The sequence below is a fragment of the Myotis myotis genome, unplaced genomic scaffold, assembly GCF_014108235.1.
Source record: "Myotis myotis isolate mMyoMyo1 unplaced genomic scaffold, mMyoMyo1.p scaffold_m19_p_4, whole genome shotgun sequence".
In the NCBI taxonomy this organism is placed as follows: Eukaryota; Metazoa; Chordata; class Mammalia; order Chiroptera; family Vespertilionidae; genus Myotis; species Myotis myotis.
This window is the reverse complement of record NW_023416346.1, coordinates 98,269,704-98,293,558: the sequence shown is the minus strand read 5'-3', so window position 1 is coordinate 98,293,558 and position 23,855 is coordinate 98,269,704. Positions and strand designations below refer to the sequence as shown.

General features: G+C 39.3%; 1 protein-coding gene across 4 annotated transcripts in view; it reads left to right on the top strand.

The window, feature by feature from the left end:
* Positions 1 to 23,855, top strand: part of BRWD3 (bromodomain and WD repeat domain containing 3) — a 153,755-nt gene that overhangs the window by 37,820 nt on the left and 92,080 nt on the right. For all 4 annotated transcript variants that reach the window (XM_036304582.1, XM_036304583.1, XM_036304581.1 and 1 more), the window contains exons 7-8: positions 20,299 to 20,459; positions 22,564 to 22,785. In XM_036304582.1, the coding sequence (XP_036160475.1) occupies positions 20,299 to 20,459; positions 22,564 to 22,785 (383 nt within the window). The remainder of the gene's footprint in view (positions 1 to 20,298; positions 20,460 to 22,563; positions 22,786 to 23,855) is intronic.

The window sequence follows — 23,855 nt, the reverse complement described above, 5'->3', positions numbered from 1 at the left end:
GTTACGAACATTATTTTCCCTTTCCTCATTATTCATTTTTTAAAAATTCTTTATTGTTTAAAGTATTGCATATAATATTACATATGTCTCCTTTTTTCCCCATTGACTTCTCCCCAGCCACCTCTACCCCCTGCACATGCCCTCACCCCCCTAGTGTCTGTGTCCATTGGTTATACTTATGTGCATGTATACAAATCCTTTGGTTGATCTTTTATCCCCCATCCCACCTTCCCCTGCTTTCCCTCTGAAGTTTGACTGTCTGTTAGATGCTTCTTGTCTCTGGCTCTATTTTTGGTCATCAGTTTATGTTGTTCATTAAATTCCACAAATGAGTGAGATCATGTGATATTTATCTTTCTCCTACTGGCTTATTTTGCTTAGCATAATGCTCTCCAGGTCCATCCATGCTGTTGCAAATGGTAAGAGTTCTTTTTTACAGCAGCTTAGTATTCCATTGTTGACATAGTATTTTCTTAGTCTACTATTGTCCTTTACTTATAGGACAACTGCATTTTAACCAATCAGAAGATTGCATTTATGCTATAATTCTATTTTCTGATTAAAATAAAATAGAATTGTAAATGTTGACAAAGTGACTTTTTTTTTTTTATAAAAAAAAAGACTAATCCAACATTATTTAGCCTCTTTAAATACAGCTTTTTTTTTCTGAAAAACTTTGTATTTGAAGATGATATTGATGATTATGGGTGTGGTGTAAGAAACCTGATCTGTGAACAATAGTCTTTTCTGCCTTATGTGTATAAAGCCTTAAGACTGTTATTTTGTTAGAAGTTATTGGCTCAGCCTGGTACGTTTCTGATTCAGTCTTACGCTTCTGCTGAAAGCACTGCTCTTTCTGCTTCCTTCTTCATCCTACTCTCACATTCCGAAGTTTATCTTTGAGGTAGGGGTTTAGCTACTGGTTCTTAGAAGTTGAAAACTTTGCTTTATTGTTTTGAAGTTGTTTAGTGGATTTTAAAACATTTCATATTGGCCCTATAGGCATCATATTGGAACATGATTTTAGTAATAATGTCTTTTGTCTTTCATTACCTTTGTTAGGCAGGTGTTGAGTTATTCTTTAAAATAGCTAGACCTGCTATTTTCCAAAGCTTATTGGTAATGAGGCACCTTTAAATTCTCTGGGTTGCTTAATGGCCTGTATGAATATGAAGTTAGTTTGAGCTATGGTTAAAACAATTCATTTTATCTTTCAGTGCCATTTACAGAATTAGAGCTATTCTACTTTTATATAATCTATATTAAAGTTTAAAAATTAAAAGTTAGAAAATCACACAAGGATTTGTGAATACTATGTACAGCATATTATTAGAATACTAGAGGCCCGGTGCACAAATTTGCGCACGGGTGGGGTCCAGCTGGCCTGCCCCAATTGGGGCCGGGCCGGCGGGGGGGAGGGGCTGAGGGTGGTTGGCTGGCCAGCCCCGCCCCCTGGTTGAACTCCCAGTCGAGGGGACAATTTGCATATTAGCCTTTTATTACATAGGATAGGCAGTAGATAAAATTGCTCAAGTTATTTTTATTTTTATTAAAATATTAAAAAATTTTAAAATTTTTTTAAAAAATTTTTTTTATTAAAAATCAGATATCATCAATTTGTACACTTCTGGTTTTATCTGTAGCTTGATGCCAAGTTGATGATATGCTCTTCCTCCCAGCAGATATGGTAGTTATCTGGCTTTGGTTAAATACTATATCTTTTAGTATCATTGATCAGATGTTTCCTGTGATATATTCAGTACAATTCTGTGAGTTATTCATCTAGCAGTGAAAGTCTCTTTTATTTAGTGATTTTATGGTTTAGGCTAAGAAGTTGTTTCTTTTTGGGCAGCAAGAGGGGCATTTGTCAGTCTTAAACTTCTGGGTCAGTAGGGTAATTTAGTTTCCTTGTTAAAGCCTCATCAACCAGAGACCACCAGGAATAAGCCTGTAGTCTGACAAAATCAGATTTATTGATTCATAGTGAGGGAGTATACTCCTGAGGAAACTTGGAAGGCCTATGGATAGAGGAAGGAGGGAAGTGTCTTCTTTTTTAAATGATAACTTCTTATTTATTGAAAGACATCCAGTTGAGAAATAGAGAAATAATTGTTAGCATTTATGACAAATGATTATGATTATGATTATGATTAAGTTTCACTAATTCATATTTCTGAATTATACTTTCTGCTAATTCTAGAGCATTATATTCATGCAGCAGTGGTAGAAAAGTTTTTTAATGCTCATCCTCTTGATAAAGCAATGTAAATTTGGCTCCCCAATGAAGAATTCTGAGGAGGATTTGAAGGAAGCCTGGATTAGTTCTGAATTGGTTGCTTCTGAAGCAGATTGAGAGAAGTGGGGATTAACTAGGGGTTGGGTGCTAGCATTAAGTAAGGAGGTTTAGGAATTGGGTATCTTTCTCCAGTAATAAATGAAAATAGTAAAGCAAGCTGGGGGATATTACTGGTAACAAAGCAATAATCACTCAAAGACAGTATAGTTATGATGTTTTACAACTACTCCATGACCTTGGGAAAAACAATATTTCTGTTAACTTTAGAGCCAGCTTTATCTTGTCTGTCCTCCCAGCCTGATTAATTGCAGGGCTGCTTTTTTTCTTTTTCATTCCTGGCTGCTATTCACTATTTCAATCCCGGAGAGATTTTGATTCTTTCAACATGTGGTCTTATGAATTTTCTTAAAAGCACGTGGTTAACATACAGCAATTTGTTATTAATTGTATTTAAGGGCTTTTCTGGATGTTCTTAGTCTGTTTTGTTTTAGCTTAGAAACATTTTCTGACACCAGTTCAAAGTTCCATACAGAGTAAAAACACTTTTAATACAAACAGATTTTTTTCCACTGTAAATAGAGAATGAATGGATTAGACTAGTTGTCTAACAATTCCGATGTGGCCGTTTTAGAATACTCTTTAAATCTTTGTGAACTTTGCAGTAAAATCCAATTTAGTAAAACCCAGAGTCGCTAACTGACTTTGTTCAGTGTCTTGTAGGTAGAGGAAAGATTGAGGGCTATATGTTGCTTTTAGTTTTTAAAATTATTTACTATTTCAGACTTACAGCAGATTTTCTATAATGTCATTAAATAGCATTGAAAGGTGGGAAGACTATCCTATATAATAAAAGAGATACATGTAAAATTGACCATCCCTCTACTACGCCCACCAGCCAATCAGGGGTGAGTATGCAAATTAACCTGACAAAGGTGGTGGGTTAATTTGCATACGCAGGTGCCAGGTGGAAAGCAGAGCGGGAGAGCCAGCAGAGAGTGGAGAGGCTTGGGGAAATTGGCTCCCCAAGCCACCAGACGGAGAGCAGAGAGGGAGAGCTGGCAGCTTGGAGGACTTGGCAAGGTGGGAGGCTATGGGACTGAGACAGAGCAGGAAGGGAAAACCAGGATCGTGGGGAGCACCAGGAATTCTGGGAATAGTAGTTTTGGTGGCAGCCCCAGGACTGGAAGAGGAAGCCCAGAGCACAGGGAGCACCAGGAATGCTGGGAATCATAGTTCTGGTGGCAGACGGATCTCCTAGACACTAGAGCAGCAGTTCTCAACCTGTGGGTCGTGACCCCTTTGGGGGCCGAATGACCCTTTCACAGTGGTCGCCTAAGACCATCAGAAAGCACATATATAATTACATATTGTTTTTGTGATTAATCTCTATGCTTTAATTATGTTCAATTTGTAACAATGAAATTGGGGGTCACCACAACATGAGGAACTGTATTAAAGGGTCGCAGCATTAGGAAGGTTGAGAACCATTGCACTAGACCAAAGTGAGCCTGGAGCAAGTTACTGTTGTGGTGGGGGATGGAGGGAAAGCAAAGGTGAGAGACATAAGTAAAATTAGAGTGTCTAGGAAAAATTAAAGGGAAGATATCCTAAAACTTCCAGGAAATCTCCACCAATGAAGCAAAGAAAAAAAAGCCTCTATTATTCTGTGAGCAACAAACCAAACTGAGTTGGTGTCTCAGACAATTTGTTCATACTAGAGGCCCGGTGCACAAAAATTTGTGCACTCAGCGGGGAGGGGGGTCCCTCAGCTTGGCCTGTACCCTCTCGCAGTCTGGGACCCCTCAGGAGATAACGACCTGCTGGCTTAGGCCTGCTCCCAGGTGGCAGAGGGCAGGCCCAATTCCTAGGTGCAGCCCCTGGTTGGGCTCAGAGCAGGGCTGATTGGGGAGATGGGGTGCCGCCCCCTGTCAGGCACAGAGCAGGGCGGATCGGGAGGTTGCGATGCCACCTTCAGTCACGCTCAGGGTAGGGCCGATTGGGGGGTTGGGGCACTGCCCGTCACAGTCAAGGCAAGGTCAATGTGGAGGTTGTGGCGCCACCCCCTGTCACGCACAGAGCAGGGCCAATCAGGAGGTTGGGGCGCTGCCCGCTGTCACTCACAGAGCAGGGCCCATCAGGGGGGTTGGGGCTCCTTACCCTGTCACGCCCAGAGCAGGGTCCATCAGGGGGTTGGGGAGCTCCCCTCGTCACGCACAGAGCAGGGCCGATCAGGGGGTTGAGGAACTCCCCCCTATCACTCACAGAGTAGGGCCGATAGGGGAGTTGGGGCACCGCCCACTGTCACACACAGAGCAGGGCGGATCAGGGGATTGGGGCGCTGCCCTCTATCACCCACAGAGCAGGGCCGATCAGGAGGTTGGGGCACCGCCACTGTCACACTCAGGGCAGGGCCGATGGGGAGGTTATGGCTCTACCCCGTCACACACAGAGCAGGGCCCGTGGGGGGGGGGGGGCACCGCACCCTGTCACACACAGAGTAGGGTCAATCAGGGGGTTGGGGCACTGTACCCTGTCACACACAGGGCCGCAGGGCGATCAGGGGTTTGGGGAGCTCCCCCATATCAGGCACAGAGCAGGGCTGATCAGGGGGTTGGGGCGCCTTCCCCTGTCACGAACAGAGCAGGGCGGATAGGGAGGTTGTGGCCCCGCCCCCTGTCACACACAGAGCCGCAGGGCGATCAGGGGGTTTGGGCGCTGCCCCCTGTAACGCTGATCCCGGTGCTGGGAGGCATATTACCCTTTTACTATGTAGGATAGAGGCCTGGTGCATGGGTGGGGGCCAGCTGGTTTGCCCTGAAGGGTGTCCTGGATCAGGGTGGTGGTCCCCACTGGGGTGCCTGGCCAGCCTGGATGAGGGGATGATGGTTGTTTGCAGCTGATCACACACCATTCAGGGTGGGGGTCCCCACTGGGGTGCCTGGCCAGTCTGGGTGAGGGGCTGAGGTCTGTTTTCAGGCTGGTGGGCGACTGAAGCTCCCAACTGCTCCTTTTTTTTTTTTTTTTTTTTTTTTTTTCTAATCTGGGCCAGCTTTAGCTCTGGCTCTAGCTCTGAGGCCTCTGCTGCTGAAAGCAGGCATCTGGTTTGTTTGGGTTCTATAATCGAAATACTGTATCAACTCCAGCTCTGAGATCCTGGCTGGCTGAAAGCAGGTTTCTGGGGTTTTGTTTAGCTTCTGTATTTGTAACAATGTTTCAAAGTGCAAGCTCAGAGGCCGGCAAGGCAGGCAGGGAACGTTGGAGTCCTCCGTCACTGAAGCAAGCAAGCCTCATGTTAGCTTCAAGCTGCCTGGCTGCCGGCCGCCATCTTGGCTGGCAGTTAATTTGCATATCTCGCTGATTAGCCAATGGGAAGGGTAGCGGATATATGGCTAATTACCATGTTTCTCTTTTATTAGATAGAATGATTGTAAATACAGATAGAAGCTCCTGGATGGGAGAGGGCTCCCCTGAGGGCTCCCAGATTGGAGAGGTGTAGGTCGGGCTGAGGGACCCCCACACCCTCCAGTGCACAGATGTCATGCACCGGGCCCCTACTTGAACTAAAATCATTAGACCTGGATTCAATCTATGCTCTGCCATTTATTGGCTCTGTAATGTTAGGCAAGACATGCAGTTTCTTTGGGCCTTAATTTCCTCATTTACAAATTGAAGTAAATAATTGCCTTCAGATCTCACAGGATTTCTGTGAACTCAAATGAAAAGTCTGCAGATTACTTTATAAGCTTTAAAATGTTACACAAATGTAATTTATAATTATGATATTGGGTCACTGATACTGATAATAATGACTCATAGATTAAAGATCTAGTATTTGAGTTATCTTCATGAAAAGATTATATAACTCACATGCAACCCTTGTAGTTGCATATCTGAACTTAAGTCTCAGACCTGTTGTTTGGCTTCAAATCCAGTGCTCCTCCCACTAAATTCCTAGCAAACTAAATAATATGTATTTCTTACTTGCCATAATAGAACGTCTTGACCATTGTAGGTGCTCTGAGATATTTATAAGGCTCATTTGCTATTACTTTCCAAAATAGTTTCCAGCTCTGGTTTATTTTCAGAATCATAGTTTTCACATTTGTTGTGTGTGTTTTAAATAAGACATGGGATAATAAGGTGGGAATTGGTAAATACTGTAATTTTATTCAATATACTTTGAGGTCCAATTGTATCAAGTACAGCCTCTTGAAAATTGAGTAGTGGCTTTATTCAGAAGATAATTGCCTGTTTGCTATATAATAAAAGCCTAGAGTTTGTGGTGGGAGATGAGATTGTAAAAAAAAGATACGGACCAATTATTCTGAACCCTCCATGCTAAAAGTATGGATTTTTTTGATAAAGGGTTAGATAGTGAAAGTTTTTGGCTTTCTGTGTCATTTGGTTTCTGTTGCAACTACTCATCTCTATTGTAGTGTGAAAGCAGCCAGTGATGGGTGCATGATGCAGTGTGCAGATGATATTTTGTTAAATTGTACACTTGAAACCTGTATTTTTTTATGAACCAATGTTACCCCAATAAACTCAATTTTTAAAAAAACAGTCACAGGTAATCCTATATAATAAAAGGCTAATATGCAAATTGATGGGTCGCTATGACGCGCACTGACCACCAGGGGGCAGCTCCTGTGTTGAGTGTCTGCCCCCTGGTGGTCAGTGCACTCTCACAGGGGGAGCGCTGCTCAGCCAGAAGTCCTGAGCCAGGGCTCATGGCTGGCAAGCGCAGCGGTTGTGGTGGGAGCCTCTCCCAACTCTGTGGCAGCGCTAAGGATGTCCTACTGATGGCTTAGGCCTGCAAGCCATCAGTTGGACATCCCCCTCTGTATCTCCAGGACTGCAAGAGGCTCCCTGCTGAGTGCACGAATGTTATGTACCAGGCCTCTAGTAAGTATATGAATGAGCATGCTGTTTTCCAGTGAAAATGTATTTACAAAAATATGTGATGGGCTGAATTTGGCCCATGGACTTCATTTTGCCAATCCCTGCTCTATACCATACTAATGAGTATATTATGAACCAATGGATACTCTTTTTGTTTTGTTAATCCTCACTGGAGGATGTTTTAGAGAGGGTAGAAGGAAGGGGGAGAGGGGGAGGGGGAGAGGAGAGAGAGAAAGAAACGTTGATGTGATAGAGCCACATCAATCAGTTGCCTCCCACACGCACCCCAACTGGAGCAGGGAACCTGCAACCCAGGTACATGTCCTTGACCAGAATCAAACTTGGGACCCTCCAGTTCATTGGCTGGTGCTCTAACCACTGAGCATGCCAGTCAGGGCTGTTGTATACTTTTGAATAGAAAAATTATATAATCAGATTTTTATTTTGAAAAGATAACTCAAGTTGCAAAGTGTAGGATAAATAAATTGGAGAGTTGAAAGACTGGAAGAGATACAGAGAAATCAGAGGGAAAACTGTTACTATAGATGTAGAGAAGAAATGAAGAGTGTGAGTGAAAGGTAAAAGATTAGAGATAAAGATTGGCAATATTTCATATGTGGGTAGGTAAGATTGCAGCGATAGGGACAAGAGAGCCCTAGATAGAATTTGAATGAATTATCAGCATTTCATCAAGGGTAAATCAGAGTAGAAAAAACAATATAAAAAAACCAAGAAAGCAAGGTTTAGAAAGGCAGGGAGGAGCACAGAGGATTTTTAGGGGGATGAAACTACACTATATGATAATATTATGGAAACCCATAGAATGTATAACAACATGAGTAGCATTTAGATGATGATGACATGTCATTTTAGGTCATCGACTATAACAAATGAACTATGGATGCTGATAGTGGGGGGGGGGGCTCTGTTTATGGGGAGCAGAGGACATACAGGAACTCTACTTTCTGCCAGATTTTGCTGTGAACCTAAAACTGTTCCAAAAAATATAGTTTATTAAATAATTGAAAAAAATTTCAGGGGACGAATCAGAAATAATACCTTGTAAATCATAAGAAAATTTTATCAGTTTTTCAGATTTGATCAATATTCACAATAAAACCTACTGGTTTTTATAGAATTACTAGGGGCCCAGGGCACGAATTCATGCACCTTGAAAGGAACTGTGGGCCGCGAGGCTGCAGTGGGCAAAGGGGTGGTTCCTGACCCATCCTCTGTGCCCCTGCCCGGCCCCTCCTGCTGCAGCCCCTGGTCCCCTGTCTGCTGGCAGTTCCGCTCTCATCCCTCCCATGTGCTGGCAGCACCGGCCCCCGCTTGCACCCACTGACTGTGTGGAGCGATTGGGGCTGATGCCAGCAGCGGGTGCGAGTGGAGCTGCCACTGTCAGTGGGTGCAAGCGGCAGCTGCTCCTGCCGATCGCCCCTCAGGAGCAGGGGGAGGTGGAGAAGCCCTGAGGGGCGATTGGGGCCGGCAAAGCCTCCACTGCTGCCCACTGCCAGCACTGTGTCGCCAATGCCCGCCATGTTCCTCGCCGCCCCCTGGTGGTCAGTGCACATCAAAGCGAGCAGTCGAACTCCCGGTTGAGGGGACAATTTGCATATTAGGCTTTTATTATATAGGATAGTGAATTTTCTCAGTCATTTTGGACTATAAAAAAATACCATAGACTGGGCAGATTATAAACAACAAACATTTATTTCTCACAGTTCTGGGTTCTTGAGAAGTCCAAGGCCCTGGCAGATTTGGTGTTGATGTGGGCCTGCTTTCTAGTTTATAGTGTCTTCTCTCTGTAACCTCACATGAAGGAAGGGGCAAGGGAGTTCTCTCAGGCCTCTTTTATAAGGGTCCTAATTCCATTCATGAGGGCTCTGCCCTCATAATCGAATAACTTCCTAAAAGCCCCATCTTCAATATCATTGCATTGGGCATTAAGTTTTCAACATATGAATTAGGGGTAGGCACAAACACTTAATCTATGGCAGATATAAATTGTTATTTAAGTGAAATACAAAGTTTAATGAACATTCAGAAAGGAGAGAGGAAACTGATTAAAAGAAACAAGGGAAGATTTTAAGGAATAAATAACCTTTGAGGTGAACTTTTAAGGATTGATTATAAGTTGAAGGTTAGAACATTCCAGATGAGAGGATATCTACATAGGACAGAAAAGAAGGCTTGTCTGGATTTCAAGTGGAAAATTTATGCCCTGGAGGAGTAAGAATTATGGTTGGATATTTTGGGAATGATGTGGCCAGATTAATTAAACAAATACTTGAATGTTTTTTGCTTCCAAGGGACTAAGCTAGGTCAATGCATGACATTAATCTCTATCCTTAAAGTGCTTATAATCCTAGATCAGAGATGTGTAGAACTAATAAAAGGACCTTGACAAGTAGGAAAGTTCATTTTTGTCTGAAATGATTGAGAAATATTTCATGGAAAAGGAGGTGGTTTTAGGCTATGAGTTCAAAGATAAGAAGAATATTGACAGGCTGAAATGGCAGAGGTAAGCATAAAGCCAAAAGAATACAGTAAGCAAAGGTTCCACTGTGGTAAACTGAGAGAAGTTTGGTTTAAGTGTAAGACTCAAGGGATTGCCTATAGTTTTATCAGATGTTCTCAGTTTTACTTATATTCACTTGAGTGTGAATATGTGGTTATGGGGTTCTATACAATGTTATCATTTGTGTATCCACCTCCACAGTTAAGATAAAGGGGAGTTTTATCACCAGGATCCTTCATGTTGCCCTTTTATAACCACACCCACCCATCTCCTGCCTGACCTACCCACACAGTCTTGTCAGCCACAAATCTGTAGTCAAGAATGTTATATAAATGTAATCATACAGTATATAACTTTATTTCACTTAGCATAATTCACTGGACATTCATCTAAATTGTTGCATATATCAATATTCATTCCCTTTTATTGTTGAGTGGTATTCCATAGTATGGATTATACAACCGTTTGACCTTTCACTAGTTGGAGGACATGTGTTGATTGTAGATTTTGACGATTATGAATAAAGCTGCTATGAACATTTGTGGATAGGTTTGTGGATTTTTTTTATTTTTCTTCTCTCTTCTTTTTTTTTTTTTTTTTTTTTTTAGTGTGTTTCATTTCTTGGGGATAAAAGCTCAAGAGTACAATGGTAGGTTGTATGGTAATTGTATGTTTAGGTTTTTTTTTTTTTGTTTGTTTTTTTTTTAAGAGAATGCCAAACTATTTTCTAGAATGGCTGTAGCATTTTACATTCCCTGCAGGAACATATATAAGTGATCCATTTTTTCCACATATTCACCAGCATTTGATAGTGTCATGGTGTTTTATTTAAGCTGTTTACATATGTGTGTAGTGATATATCATTATGGTTTTAATTTGCATTTCCCTGATGGCTACTTAAGTTGATCATCTTTCTGTGTGCTTATTTACTATATGTGTATTCTTCTTGATGAAATATCTCTTCACATCTTTGACCCATTTCTAATTAAATTACTTTATTGAGCTTTCTGTAAATTATAAGTCTGTGTATTTTTAATATTTATGGCACATATTGCTACTTTCTTCAGGAAGATTATATAGATTTATGTTCCTACTAGAGGCCCAATGCACGAAATTCGTGTAAGAGTAGGCCTTCCTAGCCCCTGGCTGCTGGCACCGGCTTCTCTCTGGCAACCGGGACCTGGGCTTCCCTCGCAGCCCTGGCTTTGTCCAGAAGGACATCCGGTCTAATTAGCATATTACACTTTTATTATAATAGATACCAAGCGTATATGAGAGTATCTGTTTCATTTCATTCTTGCCAATATTGGAAAGTAACATTAATTTTTTTTTTAATTTTGACAATTTAAAAAACAAAAATAGCATCCCATTTTAGTTTGTATTTTTGATTAGAGATGTCATATTGATTGGTCTTCTATTTCTCCTTCTATTTTGTCTTTTGTGTTTATCTTCATTTTACTGATTTAGAAATGACTTTAATTATGAGTACTATATTCAATTTGAGATATATAAAAAGGTATTAATAATTAAAATTCTTAATTTTACTCTGTAGAGATAAGTACCATTAAAATGGTGAGTAGTCAAAGAAAAAAAAAGAGAGTTCTTTTTATATTTTAGATAACAGTCCTTTGTCGGGTATATCATTTGCAAATATTTTCTCCCTATCTGAGACTTAACTTTTCATACTCTTTACAGAGGCTTTCATAGACCAAAAGTTTTTTATTTTGATAGCATCCAATATATCAGTTTCCCCTTTATATGGATCATCCTTTTTTCATATGTCTAAGAATTTTTTGCCTAGCCCCAGATCCTGGAGATTTCCTTCTGTCTTTTCTCTGAAAGCTTATTAGTTTTGTGTTTATATTTAATTCTATGACCTATATTGAGTTAAATTGTATAGTATATAAAGTTTAGACAGAGGTTCATTATTATTTTTTTGAGGTTCATTGTTTACCTATGGATGTCTCATTGCTTCAGCAACATTTGTTGAAATGACTATTCTTCCTCTATAGAATTTGATTTGTAGTTTTTTCAAACATTAGTTTAAAATATTTATGTGGATAGTCTGCCTGGTATGGCTCGATGGTTGAGCATTGATCTATGAACCAGGAAGTCATAGTTCAATTCCCGGTCAGGGCACATACCTGAGTTTTGGGCTCAGTCCCCAGTGCGGGAAGTGGCCAATCAGTGAATCTCTCTCATCATTGATGTTTCTATCTCTCTCCCTCTCCCTTCTCCTCTGAATTCAATAAAAATATATTTTGAAATATTTATGTTGATCTGTTTCTTGTTCCTCTCTTCTGTTCAATTGATCCATGTGTTTATCTCCTTACCAGTAGCAGATGTTTTTGATTACTGTAGCTACACAGTAAGCCTTAACATTGGAAAGAGCAATCCCTCCCACTCTATTCTTTGTCAAGATTTTTTCAATATTCTAGGCAATTTAAAAATAAATGTTAACTCACACATGCACGATAAATATAAAGCTCTTGCTGGTGCCAATCTCACACATGTGTGTTTTTTTTTTAAATTAAATCTTTATTGTTCAGATTATTACAGTTGTTCCTCTTTTTTCCCCCCATAGCTCCCCTCCATCCGGTTCTCACCCCACCCTCCGCCTTCACCCCCTCCCCCTACTGTCCTCATCCATAGGTGCACGATTTTTGTCCAGTCTCTTCCCACATCCCCCACACCCCTTTCCTCCCCCCCCCAAGAATAGTCAGTCCACTCCCTTTCTATGCCCCTGATTTTATTATAATCACCAGTTTATTCTGTTCATCAGATTATTTATTCACTTGATTTTTAGATTCACTTGTTGATAGATGTGCATTTGTTGTTCATAATTTGTATCTTTACGTTTTTCTTCTTCTTCCTCTGCTTAAAGGATACCTTTCAGCATTTCATATAATACTGGTTTGGTGGTGATGAACTCCTTTACCTTTTCCTTATCTGTGAAGCTCTTTATCTGACCTTCAATTTTGAATGATAGCTTTGCTGGATAAAGTAATCTTGGTTGTAGGTTCTTGGCATTCGTCACTTTGACTATTTCTTGACACTCCCTTCTGGCCTGCAAAGTTTCTGTTGAGAAATCAGCTGACAGTCATATGGGTACTCCCCTGTAGGTAACTGACTGTCTTTCTCTTGCTGCTTTTAGGATTCTCTCTTTGTCTTTTCCTCTTGGCATTTTAATTATGATGTGTCTTGGTGTGGTCCTCTTTGGATTCCTTTTGTTTGGGGTTTTCTGCGCTTCCTGGACTTGTAAGTCTATTTCTTTGACCAGGTAGGGGAAGTTTTCTGTCATTATTTCTTCAAATAGGTTTTCAATATCTTGCTCTCTCTCTTCTTCTGGCACCCCTATAATTCGGATATTGGTACGCTTGAAGTTGTCCCAGAGGCTCCTTACACTATCTTCGTATTTTTGGATTCTTTTTTCATTTTGCTCTTCCCGTTGGGTGTTTTTTGCTTCTTCATATTTCAAATCTTTGACTTGATTCTTGCGATTGTCTAGTCTGCTGTTGGAACTCTGCCTAATATCCTTTATTTCAGTCAGTGTATGCTTAATTTCTAGTTGGTCCTTTTTCATAACCTCAAGGGTCTCACTAGATTTCTTGAGGATCTCACTACATTTATCGGTGGTCTCACCAGACTTTTTGAGGGTCTTACTAAATTTATCGGCGGTTTCTAGAAAGTTCTCGAAACACCTTAAAAGTGTGGTTTTGAACTCTATAGCCAGTCATTTGCTTTCCTCAATTTCTGTCATTTGTGTCCTGTTTCTTTGTCTCCACATTTTTTATGCTTCCCTCTGTTGTTGGTAGAGTGGCTTTGTGTGCTAGGTGTCCTATAGGGCCCAGTGGCTCAGCCTCCCCAAATACCTGAGGTGGACACTCTTGGTGCACCCCTTTGTGGGCTTTGTGCACAGTCTTGTTGTAGTTAAGCCTTGATTGTTGTAGGTATCACTGGGAGGAATTGACCTCCAGGCCAATTGGCTGTGAGAATCAGCTGTGTCTACGGTGGGAGAACTTCTGTGCTGAAGACACCCTTCTGGGGCAAGACTTACTTCAGTGGGGCTTTGGTGCTCACTGAGTCTGCCCCCTGAGTGTGTCCCCTATGGATCTGAGGAGTTGTAATTGGATGGTCCCACTCTGACCAATGGGTACACTGGCTCTTGGATCTAAGGAGGTGCTAATTTAGCCTCTGCCTGAGGCTACCCAGCAGGAGCTACGAAGAGATCTGCAGATTCCCCTTCCTTGTTGGGGTTTGGAGGTGCCCAAATGAGGCCCAGCTGTGAAGCAATGCAAGCCGTTGTGGGGCCTTGGGCCTTCTCTTGGAAGTTCTGGGTCTGTCTGGCCCAGCTGCAGTTAGGTAATTTTCAGATTGCAAAGGGCCAGGGCATTCATATGCAAAAGCCGCTGCCACAGCTTGGGTTGGGCGGGGTCTCAGGGAATCAACAGGGCGGAGCAAGCAGCTATGGCTGATCCTCATCCCTGCCCTAAGGGGCCCCACTTCTCAGTGTCCCGGTAATGGCTGCAAGCACCTTTGAGAGAATGCCGCCCTCGAGTTCCAAGTTCTGCCCGCTGCCAGACAGTCCAGTTTCTCCCTGTATGAGCCTGGGTCCCCAGAGACTCACCCGGAACTGGAATTCAGAGCAGTCGGGGTCCTGTGACTCCCTCCCAATTCAGAAAGACAGCCCCGTCCTCAGGTGCCAGACCTTCCCGCATGTGCCTCTATACATCTGCACTTCCGCACCTCCTCTGAGTCTCAGTGTGCTTTTCTCTTTCCTTCTAGTTGTAGAATTTCCACTCAGCCAGCCTTCCTGTGGTTCTGGATGATGTCCGTTTTGTCTTTTAGTTGTATTTTTGAATTTGTTGTGGGAGGCAGCAATTTCTGGTGTTTACCTATGTCGCCATCTTGGTTTCCTCTCACACATGTGTATTGATCTGTCATTGTTGATCGTGAATTTGGTTGGCATTTCTATTATAGAAAAAGGGTGAATAGTGATATTAAAATATTTCTTCTAATTAATGTCCTTTCAATGTGTACAAATCCATGCACTGGGCCACTAGTTTTAGAATAAGCTTGTCAGTGTTTGCAAAAGCTTTTTGAAAGGAATTTTATTGAGCCTATAAATCAGTTTGGGAGAATTGACATGTTTACTATGTCAAGCCTTCTAATCCATGAACTTGGTATATCAACATTTATTGAGGTATTTGATTTCTTTCATCAGCATTTTGTGATTAATATTGTATGTGTTAAGTGTATATCTAAGAATTCCGTTTTTTAAAAAAATATATTTTTATTTACTTCAGAGAGGAAGGGAGAGGGAGAGAGAGATAGAAACATCAATGATGAGAGAGGATCATTGATCGGGTGCCTCCTGCACGCCCCCTACTGGGGATCGAGCCCGCAACCCGGGCATGTGCCCTTGATCGGAATCAAACCATGGACCCTTCAGTCTGGAGGCCAATGCTCTATCTACTGAGCCAAACCGGCTAGGGCCAGTTTTTTTTTGAATGATTGTAAATGATACTGTTTTTTTTTAAATATTGTGTTTTTAGTATTGGTCTCTCATGTTCATTGTTAGTGTATATAGATGCGATTAATTTATGTGTGTTGATGTTATTTCCTCTGACCTTGCTGAGCTCACCTATAATTTCTAGGAGTTTTTAAATCCCATCCTGTTTTTCTTTATATTTTAGTTTTGGAATTGGATGATTTGGCAGCTTTAATTATGTTCTGGGTTGGTTTGGGCTAGATTTAAGGATTGGGGTGAAACCTGTTGTAGTGACTAGAGCATAATTTACATATTGAGACAAATTATAATTTTATTTTTTTATTTATTGATTTTATAGAGAGAGGGGGAGGAAGAAAGAGAGAGAGAAAGAAACATTGATTTGTTGTTCCACTTATTTATGTATTCATTGATTGCTTCTTGTATGTGCCCTGATCCTTGATCGAACCCACAGACTTGGCGTATTGGGACAGTGCTCTATTGTTTTTATTTTTCTCTCATTTTGAGAAATGCTATTATGGAATATTGGTTAAGAGATCAGTTTCTGAAGCCAGATTGCTTGGCTTGAATACTGGCTCTGCCATTTAGTAGCTTGGGGTCTTGTATAAATTGTTTAACCCTTCTATGCCTCAGTTCCCATGTCTCTTAAAGGAGGGTATTAATAGTATTAACTTCATAGGGTTAAATAAGTTAAACATGAAGTGATTAGCACAGTGGCTGGCACAAAAAAAAGTGTTAAATAAATGTTACTTTATTATATAACAGATTTTTTGTCAACTTTAGTCAGCGAAGTATGTAATATTCATTTATGTTTAATCATTTTCTTTAATATAGAGATCACTATCCCTCAGAGTCCAATTTAATATGAAACTTTCCGCCTTTTTCTCCCACCCCATCTATTTTTGAATGTGAGATCCCAGAGAGGAGAGGAAAGGGAAGAGGAATAGGACTAAATTTCACAGGAACTAAAGCCTACTGTGCTATATGTTTTACAAAATTCACCTCACTTAATTGTCAAGTATGTGGAATTATGCCTATTTTATAGATTTTATGGATGGAGAAGAAGGTAGGCCATTTTTTCTCAATGCTACATTGCCTTTTTACTGTCATTTTGTCAAACTAGGGTGGCTTGGTAAAGCCTGAGCCAACTCTTCTAGTACCTGTTGAGCTTTTTGCCTGGCTCTTTGATTTTCCCACAGGATTACTATGTAATATGTCTTTTGTCCCCACTCCCCCCACCAAAACACATGTCCCCATGGTTTACCCTTCTGTATCGAATGACAACCTGGTACCCACAAAAACAAGGGGGAAAGTTCACAGCTTTAGACCCATCAATATCTTTTATTTGGTCTATGTGTCTCTTTCTATACAGTACCATACTGTTTTTATTATTATAGCTTTATAGTTTAAAATCAGGGAGTGTGATAATTTCTGGTTTTGTTCTTTCTCAGGATTGTTTTGGTTATTTAGTGTCTTTTCTGGTTCCATACAAATTTAGGATTGTTTTTTCTATTTCTGTGAATTATGCCATTGGAATTTTAATAAGGATTGTGTTGAATGTATAGACTATAAGTAAAAATACCATTCTAATATTGAATTATAATTTTCTAATTTTGTCTATTTTCACCTTTGCCATACTTGTGTGCTTTCTTATGTTTTCTTGTAGCTTATTGGTGTCTTTTATATTCAGCTTCAAGAATTCACAGTATTTCTTACAAGGCAGCTTTTGTTTGTCTGGGAAAGCCTTATTTTTCCTTTGTATTTGGTGAATAAAGTATTCCTAGTTGGCAGTTTTTTTAAATCTTTCAACACTTTCTCTTTTTTTGGTGAATGCATCTATGTATTTATATAAATCATAGTCTCATTTACATTTTATATAATTTATTTGGCTTATCTCTTCTTGTCCACTCAACCCCATATCGAGATATATCAGTCTGTTCCATGCCTTCATACTTTAGGTCTTATTTTATTTCAGTGACTCAGATTATTATTTGTATTTCCTATATTGTGACTTATTTGTTAATTTCCTTAACCCACTTATCTATTAGAGCTTGATGGTGTTCTTATGGATGGTTAGTTTTATGTGTTTTAAAATATTAAGACTTTGTCATATTTGTTATAAATGTTTTCAATTTTTTTTCTTTTAAAGTAATTACTGGTTTTCTCTGTAAAGGAGTCTTAAATGGTGGATTTTTTTCTATATTTTTTCCATGATCATTTATCCCCTATAGCTTATGCTAAGTGAAATAAGCTAGTTAGAGAAAGACAACTAATATGATTTCACACATATGTGGAATTTTATTAATAAACTAAAATCTAATTTTTGTATACTATAAAGATACATAGCCCTAACCGGTTCTGCTCAGTGGATAGAGCATCGACCTGGGACTGAAGGGTCCCAGGTTCGATTCTGGTCAAGGGCATGTACCTTGGTTGCGGTACATGCATGGTTGCATGTACCCAGGAGGCAGCTGATCGATGTTTCTAACCCTTTATCCCTCTCCCTTCCTCTCTGTAAAAAATCAATAAAATATATTTTCTAAAGATACATAAAAATTTTAGTAACTTTCTGAATTAACAGTTTGGGCCCAAGGTATTAACTCTTATGGGGTGCTGTATATTTTGTTCATATGATTGTGTTCCTTTGGCTATTTAGAAACTCAGTATTTGCTGGATGAATGACTGTATTTCTGATAGGTATGTACCTCTCTTCTCTTTCACTGATTCTCTTTCTATCTCTGCTCCTCTTCTCAAAGTTGTTTTTATTTATTTATTTACTTTTTCTTTCTGTTGAAGTTGTTTTTATTTTTATGCTTCAAGCAGTGGTTTTCAACCAGAGACAGTTCTCTCTCCTTCCTAGGAGTCATTTGGCGATGTCTGGAGATATATTTGCTTTATCACAACTTGGTGGTGGTGGGGTGTTACTAGCAACTAGTGAGTAGAGGCCAGGGATGCTGTTGAACACTCTAAAATATAGAGATAGTCTTCGATCATGAAGAATCATACGCCAAGGTGTCAGTAGTTCTGAGGTTGAGAAACCCTGCTTTAAAGTAACACGCCTTTTCCTCTATCTACTTGCAAAATATGTATAGAAAAAAGCAAAGCAGAAGTAATTAATGCTTGATTGTTTCAAGGAACTCCAAGCAGTAAGGAATGTTTGATTAAAGAGGGAAGTTTACTGGAGTCCCAAAATTATGGTGCAGTATGTTATTGCTCTTCCCAATGTAGAATTGTGGACATTTTTAGAGCTTGGGAGATGTCAAAGAGCAATTCTTTAGAGCTGTCAAAAAGAAATTCTCTTACCTGTTACTAATGCTTATGGATTTTCTACCATTATTTATTCAGTATCTCTTAGTTCTCTATTTCTTACGATATACATGCAAAGTTTTGTTTATTTTGCTATTCATCATTCATTTTTTGTCATTTTGTCAGTTTAAAATGGCCAATGGATCTACCTTTGCCTGAAAAAAGACTTCATTGCTCTTAAAATTGATTCATTGAAAGGTTTCATGTTTTTTTAAAAAAATATATTTTATTGATATTTTACAGAGAGGGAAGGAGAGGGATAAAGAGTTAGAAACATCGATGAGAGAGAAACATTGATCAGCTGCCTCCTGCACACCCCCCACAGGGGACATACCCGCAACCAAGGTACATGCCCTTGACTGGAATCGAACCTGGTACCCTTGAGTCCGCAGGCCGACACTCTATCCACTGAGCCAAACCGGTCAGAGCAGGTTTCATGTTTTTTATTGTGGCATGGTTCTGATTATACTAATCCAGCTGCAACTCAATCCTTGCCTTTTGTCTTGCTTTAACATAAAGCTATTATCATTTATCCTATACTAGAGGCCTGTTGCATGAAGAGATTCCTGCAATAGGCCTTCCCTTCTCCTGGCTGCGGGCACCGGTTTTCCCCCGGCACCCGGAACCCAGGCCTTTGCTCTGGCCGGAGCCGCCTTCCGTCCTCCGTCTTCGCTGCTCCCGCTCGCCTTCGCTTGGAGCCTATGTATGCAAATTAACCACCATCTTTGTTGGCGGTTAATTTGCATGTCACGCTGATTAGCCAATGGGAGGCATAGCGAAGGTATGGTCAATTACCCTGTTTGTCTATTATTAGATAGGATTATTTATACACTATGGCAAAATGTCACCTTGCTTCAAGGTGACTTTGATCTTATAGGGATCTTATATTTTGATTAAAATATAATGTGTGGGATATTGAATATTTTTAGTCTGTTCTGGAAGGCTGGATGAATCAGAGCAAGTGAGTGCTTGTAAATCTTTATATGGGGATCAAGACATTTAAGGGAAGTGAAAAGAATATAGGCAGTATTTGAAAGAGAATTGTGCAGACATGTGTTTCATTCTGCTCATTTTTAATAAAACTAACTACAAGGCAAAAAACAAATAAACAAAATGGAGACAGGATCTAAGATGACCTCATAGGAGAGGAAGCCTTAAAGTTCATTGGTGTAACTAGAGAGAGACCCTACAGCTTCAGAAGCCAAAAAGACAAGAACCTATAAACAAGCCAAGAAAGAATTGTTACTGAGAACCTATGTGGTGTCATGGCTCCCTTTATCTTTTCACTATATAAATCATCTTATATTACTGTTGAATTTTTAGGGACAGCTATAGATGGGGTGGATGTGTGTGAGGACAGGAAAATTATATAATGTTTAAGATGTATATTTAACAAAAAATAGTTTTATTCTAAAATTCCTTCATTTTATAGTAAGATTTACCTATATATTTAAAGTAACAGTCTCCTTGACTACTGTGTACCAGGAAAGGCAAAATGGGAATGTACCTGAGAAACCATAGTAAAGCAAACAAAAAGTCAGACTTCTGGGATTTAAAAGAATAAGTGTTCTTAATGCTTTGCAGTAGTGAACTTGAGTTCATAAAATTATGAAATGTATAATGAAATTTAGATTTCTCACATGATAGAATTGCTGTGGTATGTGTACCCTGTTTTATCTCATCTTAATATTAATGATTTAACTTCCTGAAGTAGGTTTCACTTTTAGGTTTTAAGAAGTGAATCTCTTATTTTATGTTTTCCAGTGAATATCACCTCTGCCAGGCAATTAACAGGATGCAGTCGCTTCAGCCATATTTTCCCTTCATCTGCTTACCAGCACATTAAGATGCATAAGAGAATTCTGGGGCACTTGTCATCTGTCTACTGTGTAGCATTTGACCGAAGTGGGAGAAGAATTTTTACAGTGAGTGTAAAATTTGTAATACTGTACCATATTAGAGATTAACAACAATTGAAGCTAGGCTTCATGGCATTGAATTACAGTGTTTTTTTTCAGTTTATCCTTTTTAGATACATGAATGTAAGGAAAGATGAATGGAAATTGAAAATCTTTTTCTCATTCTATATAAGTAAATGAATGTGAACTATAATGTCCCCTATCTTTAGAGAAATTTTAATAAATTTTCAGAAGGCCTTATAGTTTAGAGGTGGTTAATTTATATGAAACAAGTTTTATCTACTCAATTTCATTTACATTTTAGCAAATATTTATTAATATGCATTTTCCATTTGTCACTTAGTATAACTGTTGCCAGTTCTGCTTAATTAATGATAACATCATCCTTATGGTCAAATAGTTGAACTATACTACACAGTAATGAAGATTACAGTTATTGTGTATATCTTTCTTTGATTTTAGTATTGGTTATATTTAAAGTTGGGTTTTCATTAAGAAGAGTATACTGTGTGATTTTGAGCACAAAATTGTAGCACACTAATATTTCCAAGAAAAGGCTTATTAGCCTCATTACTTTAGTACTAAGTTAATACAAAACTGTAGGTAATGGCCTAATTTTATTTATTTTTTTGTTTTGTTAATTTTCATCTGAGGATATCCCCCCACCCTTATTGATTTTTAGAGAGAGTAGAAGGGAGGAAGGAGGAAGAGAGAGAGCAATTGGTTGCCTCCCGCACTCACCCCAAAAGGGGCCAGGGATCCAACCTCTAACCCAGGTATGCACCCTTGACTGGGAATTGAAACCATCACCATTTGGTATGCAGGTGATGGTCTAACCACTGAGCAAGACCAGTGAGGGCTGGCCTAATTTTTTTTTAAATTTCTATGCTATAACTAAGGAAGTGGTTTGTATTTTGAGAAAGTGTAATTCCTTGGAGTTCATTACAAAGTCTTCCATGGATATTTGCAAGACTCCAAATGCATCACATAAGTATTTGTTTATTAATGATCACAGTGAAGATGATGACTGCCATCTTGCTATAAATAGATAATTATTAAATAACTTACCTATAATAATAAAAAAATACTATGCTAATTAGACTGGACATCCTTCCGAACGACCTTCCAGATGAAGCTGGGGCTGCAAGGGAAGCCCAGGTCCCAGGTGCTAGAGGGAAGCTGGTGCCGGCAGCTGGGGGAAGGAAGGCCTACTCTTGCATGGATTTCATGCATTGGGCCTCTATTTTCCATAATGGGGTAGAATTGCTTTTTACTATTTTTTTAACTTTTTTATTAATTAAGGTATTACAAATGTGTCCTTATCCCTGCATTGTCCCCCCATCCCCCCAGTTTTGCCCTCACCCTCACCCCCTCTGGTGTCTGTGTCCATTGGTTATGCTTATATGCATGCATACAAGTCCTTTGGTTGATCTCGCCCCCTTACCTCCATCTCCCCTACCTTCCCTCTGAGGTTTGAGCATCTGATCGATGCTTCTCTGTCTGTAGATCTGTTTTTGTTCATTGGTTTATGTTGTTCATTTTAATCTACAAATGAGTGAGATCATGTGATATTTATCTTTCTCTGACTTATTTCACTTAGCATAATGCTCTCCAGCTCCATCCATGCTGCTTTGTACTATTTTTAAAGCTCTTTAGAAATTATTAATAGGAAGTTAAAAATATTTTCACCAGAGATTATCAAGAAAAAGCCTCATGTTTACTGAGAAATGCATGTGGACTTTGGGTTACATTTTTAAGTATTTGTAGAATAAATATTCAAGCAATTAAGAAAAAAAAAAGGCTGTCAGGCCTAAGGAAAGAAAGAATGGCAGAGATACGTAATCCTAAAATTTTTTTTAGTTGTCAGGGATTGATAGTAGTTTGAGGAGCTCTCACAAATACCATTGCCAGTTTGGACAATGCTTTGTCACTGCTATCATTTGAACATCATTTATATTTGCTACTGGATCCATATTATCTGGAGAGGAGAGACTAAAAAGTAAAGGCTTAGGAGTGACTTAATAAAATCTTCCCTTTGTTTCTCCGGCTTTTGGGGGAAGAGGAAATATCTGCTTCATTGTAAATCTTCTGTCTTTTCATGTTGCCATAGGGTTCAGATGACTGTTTGGTGAAAATTTGGGCAACGGATGACGGACGCCTCCTTGCTACACTTCGAGGGCACTCTGCTGAAATATCTGACATGGCTGTAAACTATGAAAACACTCTTATTGCTGCAGGCAGCTGTGATAAGGTTGTAAGAGTGTGGTGTCTTCGAACTTGTGCACCAGTAGCAGTCCTTCAAGGACATTCAGCTTCTATTACTTCCATTCAGGTGAGAAAATGAAAAGATGACCTCTAACATATGTAATAAGGATGAGAATTCTCTTGTTTTTGTTATATTGTGTTGAAAATATTATAAAGAATGGCTGACAGAAAAATGTTGACCTCTTAAGGGCTTTGTTCCTACCCTGCAGACATGTATTTTTTAAAGTTCTTGTTTTATATAAATCCATTCCCTTTAGAAATAAATAAAAAGGGAACTAAATAGGTTTTTTAAATATAGTGTGAGGCATCTTATTTGCCTCGTTCATATTTATGAAGAAGGGAGAAGCTTATAAATGCTTTTGGGAGTAATACTAATAATACCTGTTAGTCAGGATATAAACAGGTTCTAACTTGAATATTGGCACATTTTGTGTTAACATTTAATCCAAGATGCTTTTCAGTCAGATTTAGAAAGAGAGAGAAGTTTCATGTTAGAAAAAATTTTATTCTTAATTTCAGCTTGATATTTCACATACAGTATATTGGCTTCTTTTAAATACTTTATCATATAATGTTTTTACCAGGTGTTAGTAGTGGAAGTTCTGGATACCCCCTAAAGAACTTTTATTTAATCAAACTAAGTTGAACTTTTGTCCTCTTTGTGTTGAGAGCAAAATAGAGGACTCCTTCTGAAAAGGGCTCTTATTCTTTGGTCAAGGAGATCACTTTTGTGGTTGATATAATTACTCCAATTTACTTATTCTTTAGTTGCTAATAAGTATGCCGGTCATTTTGTGTGTATGTTATTTAAATAATGTATTATCTGTTTATGAGGAGCTAGCAAGGATTGGGTTCAATATAACATATTGAATTTGAAAAACTTTCATGTCAAATTTTTGATCAGTTGGAATTATTTCATGGATTTTGTTTTGAGAGATTTCCAGGTACTTTTGTTCCCACCATTCTATCTGACAGTATTATTTCTGGAATTTGGAGGTACTCTTAGATAACAAAAAATGACTTTATACTGAGAAAATGTTTATGATACTGCTTGATTCTTTCATAATTTCATTTGCTAGTTTCTATCTCATTTTGTTTACTTGTGGGAATTCCCTAGAGATCCATGGGACCTCTTCT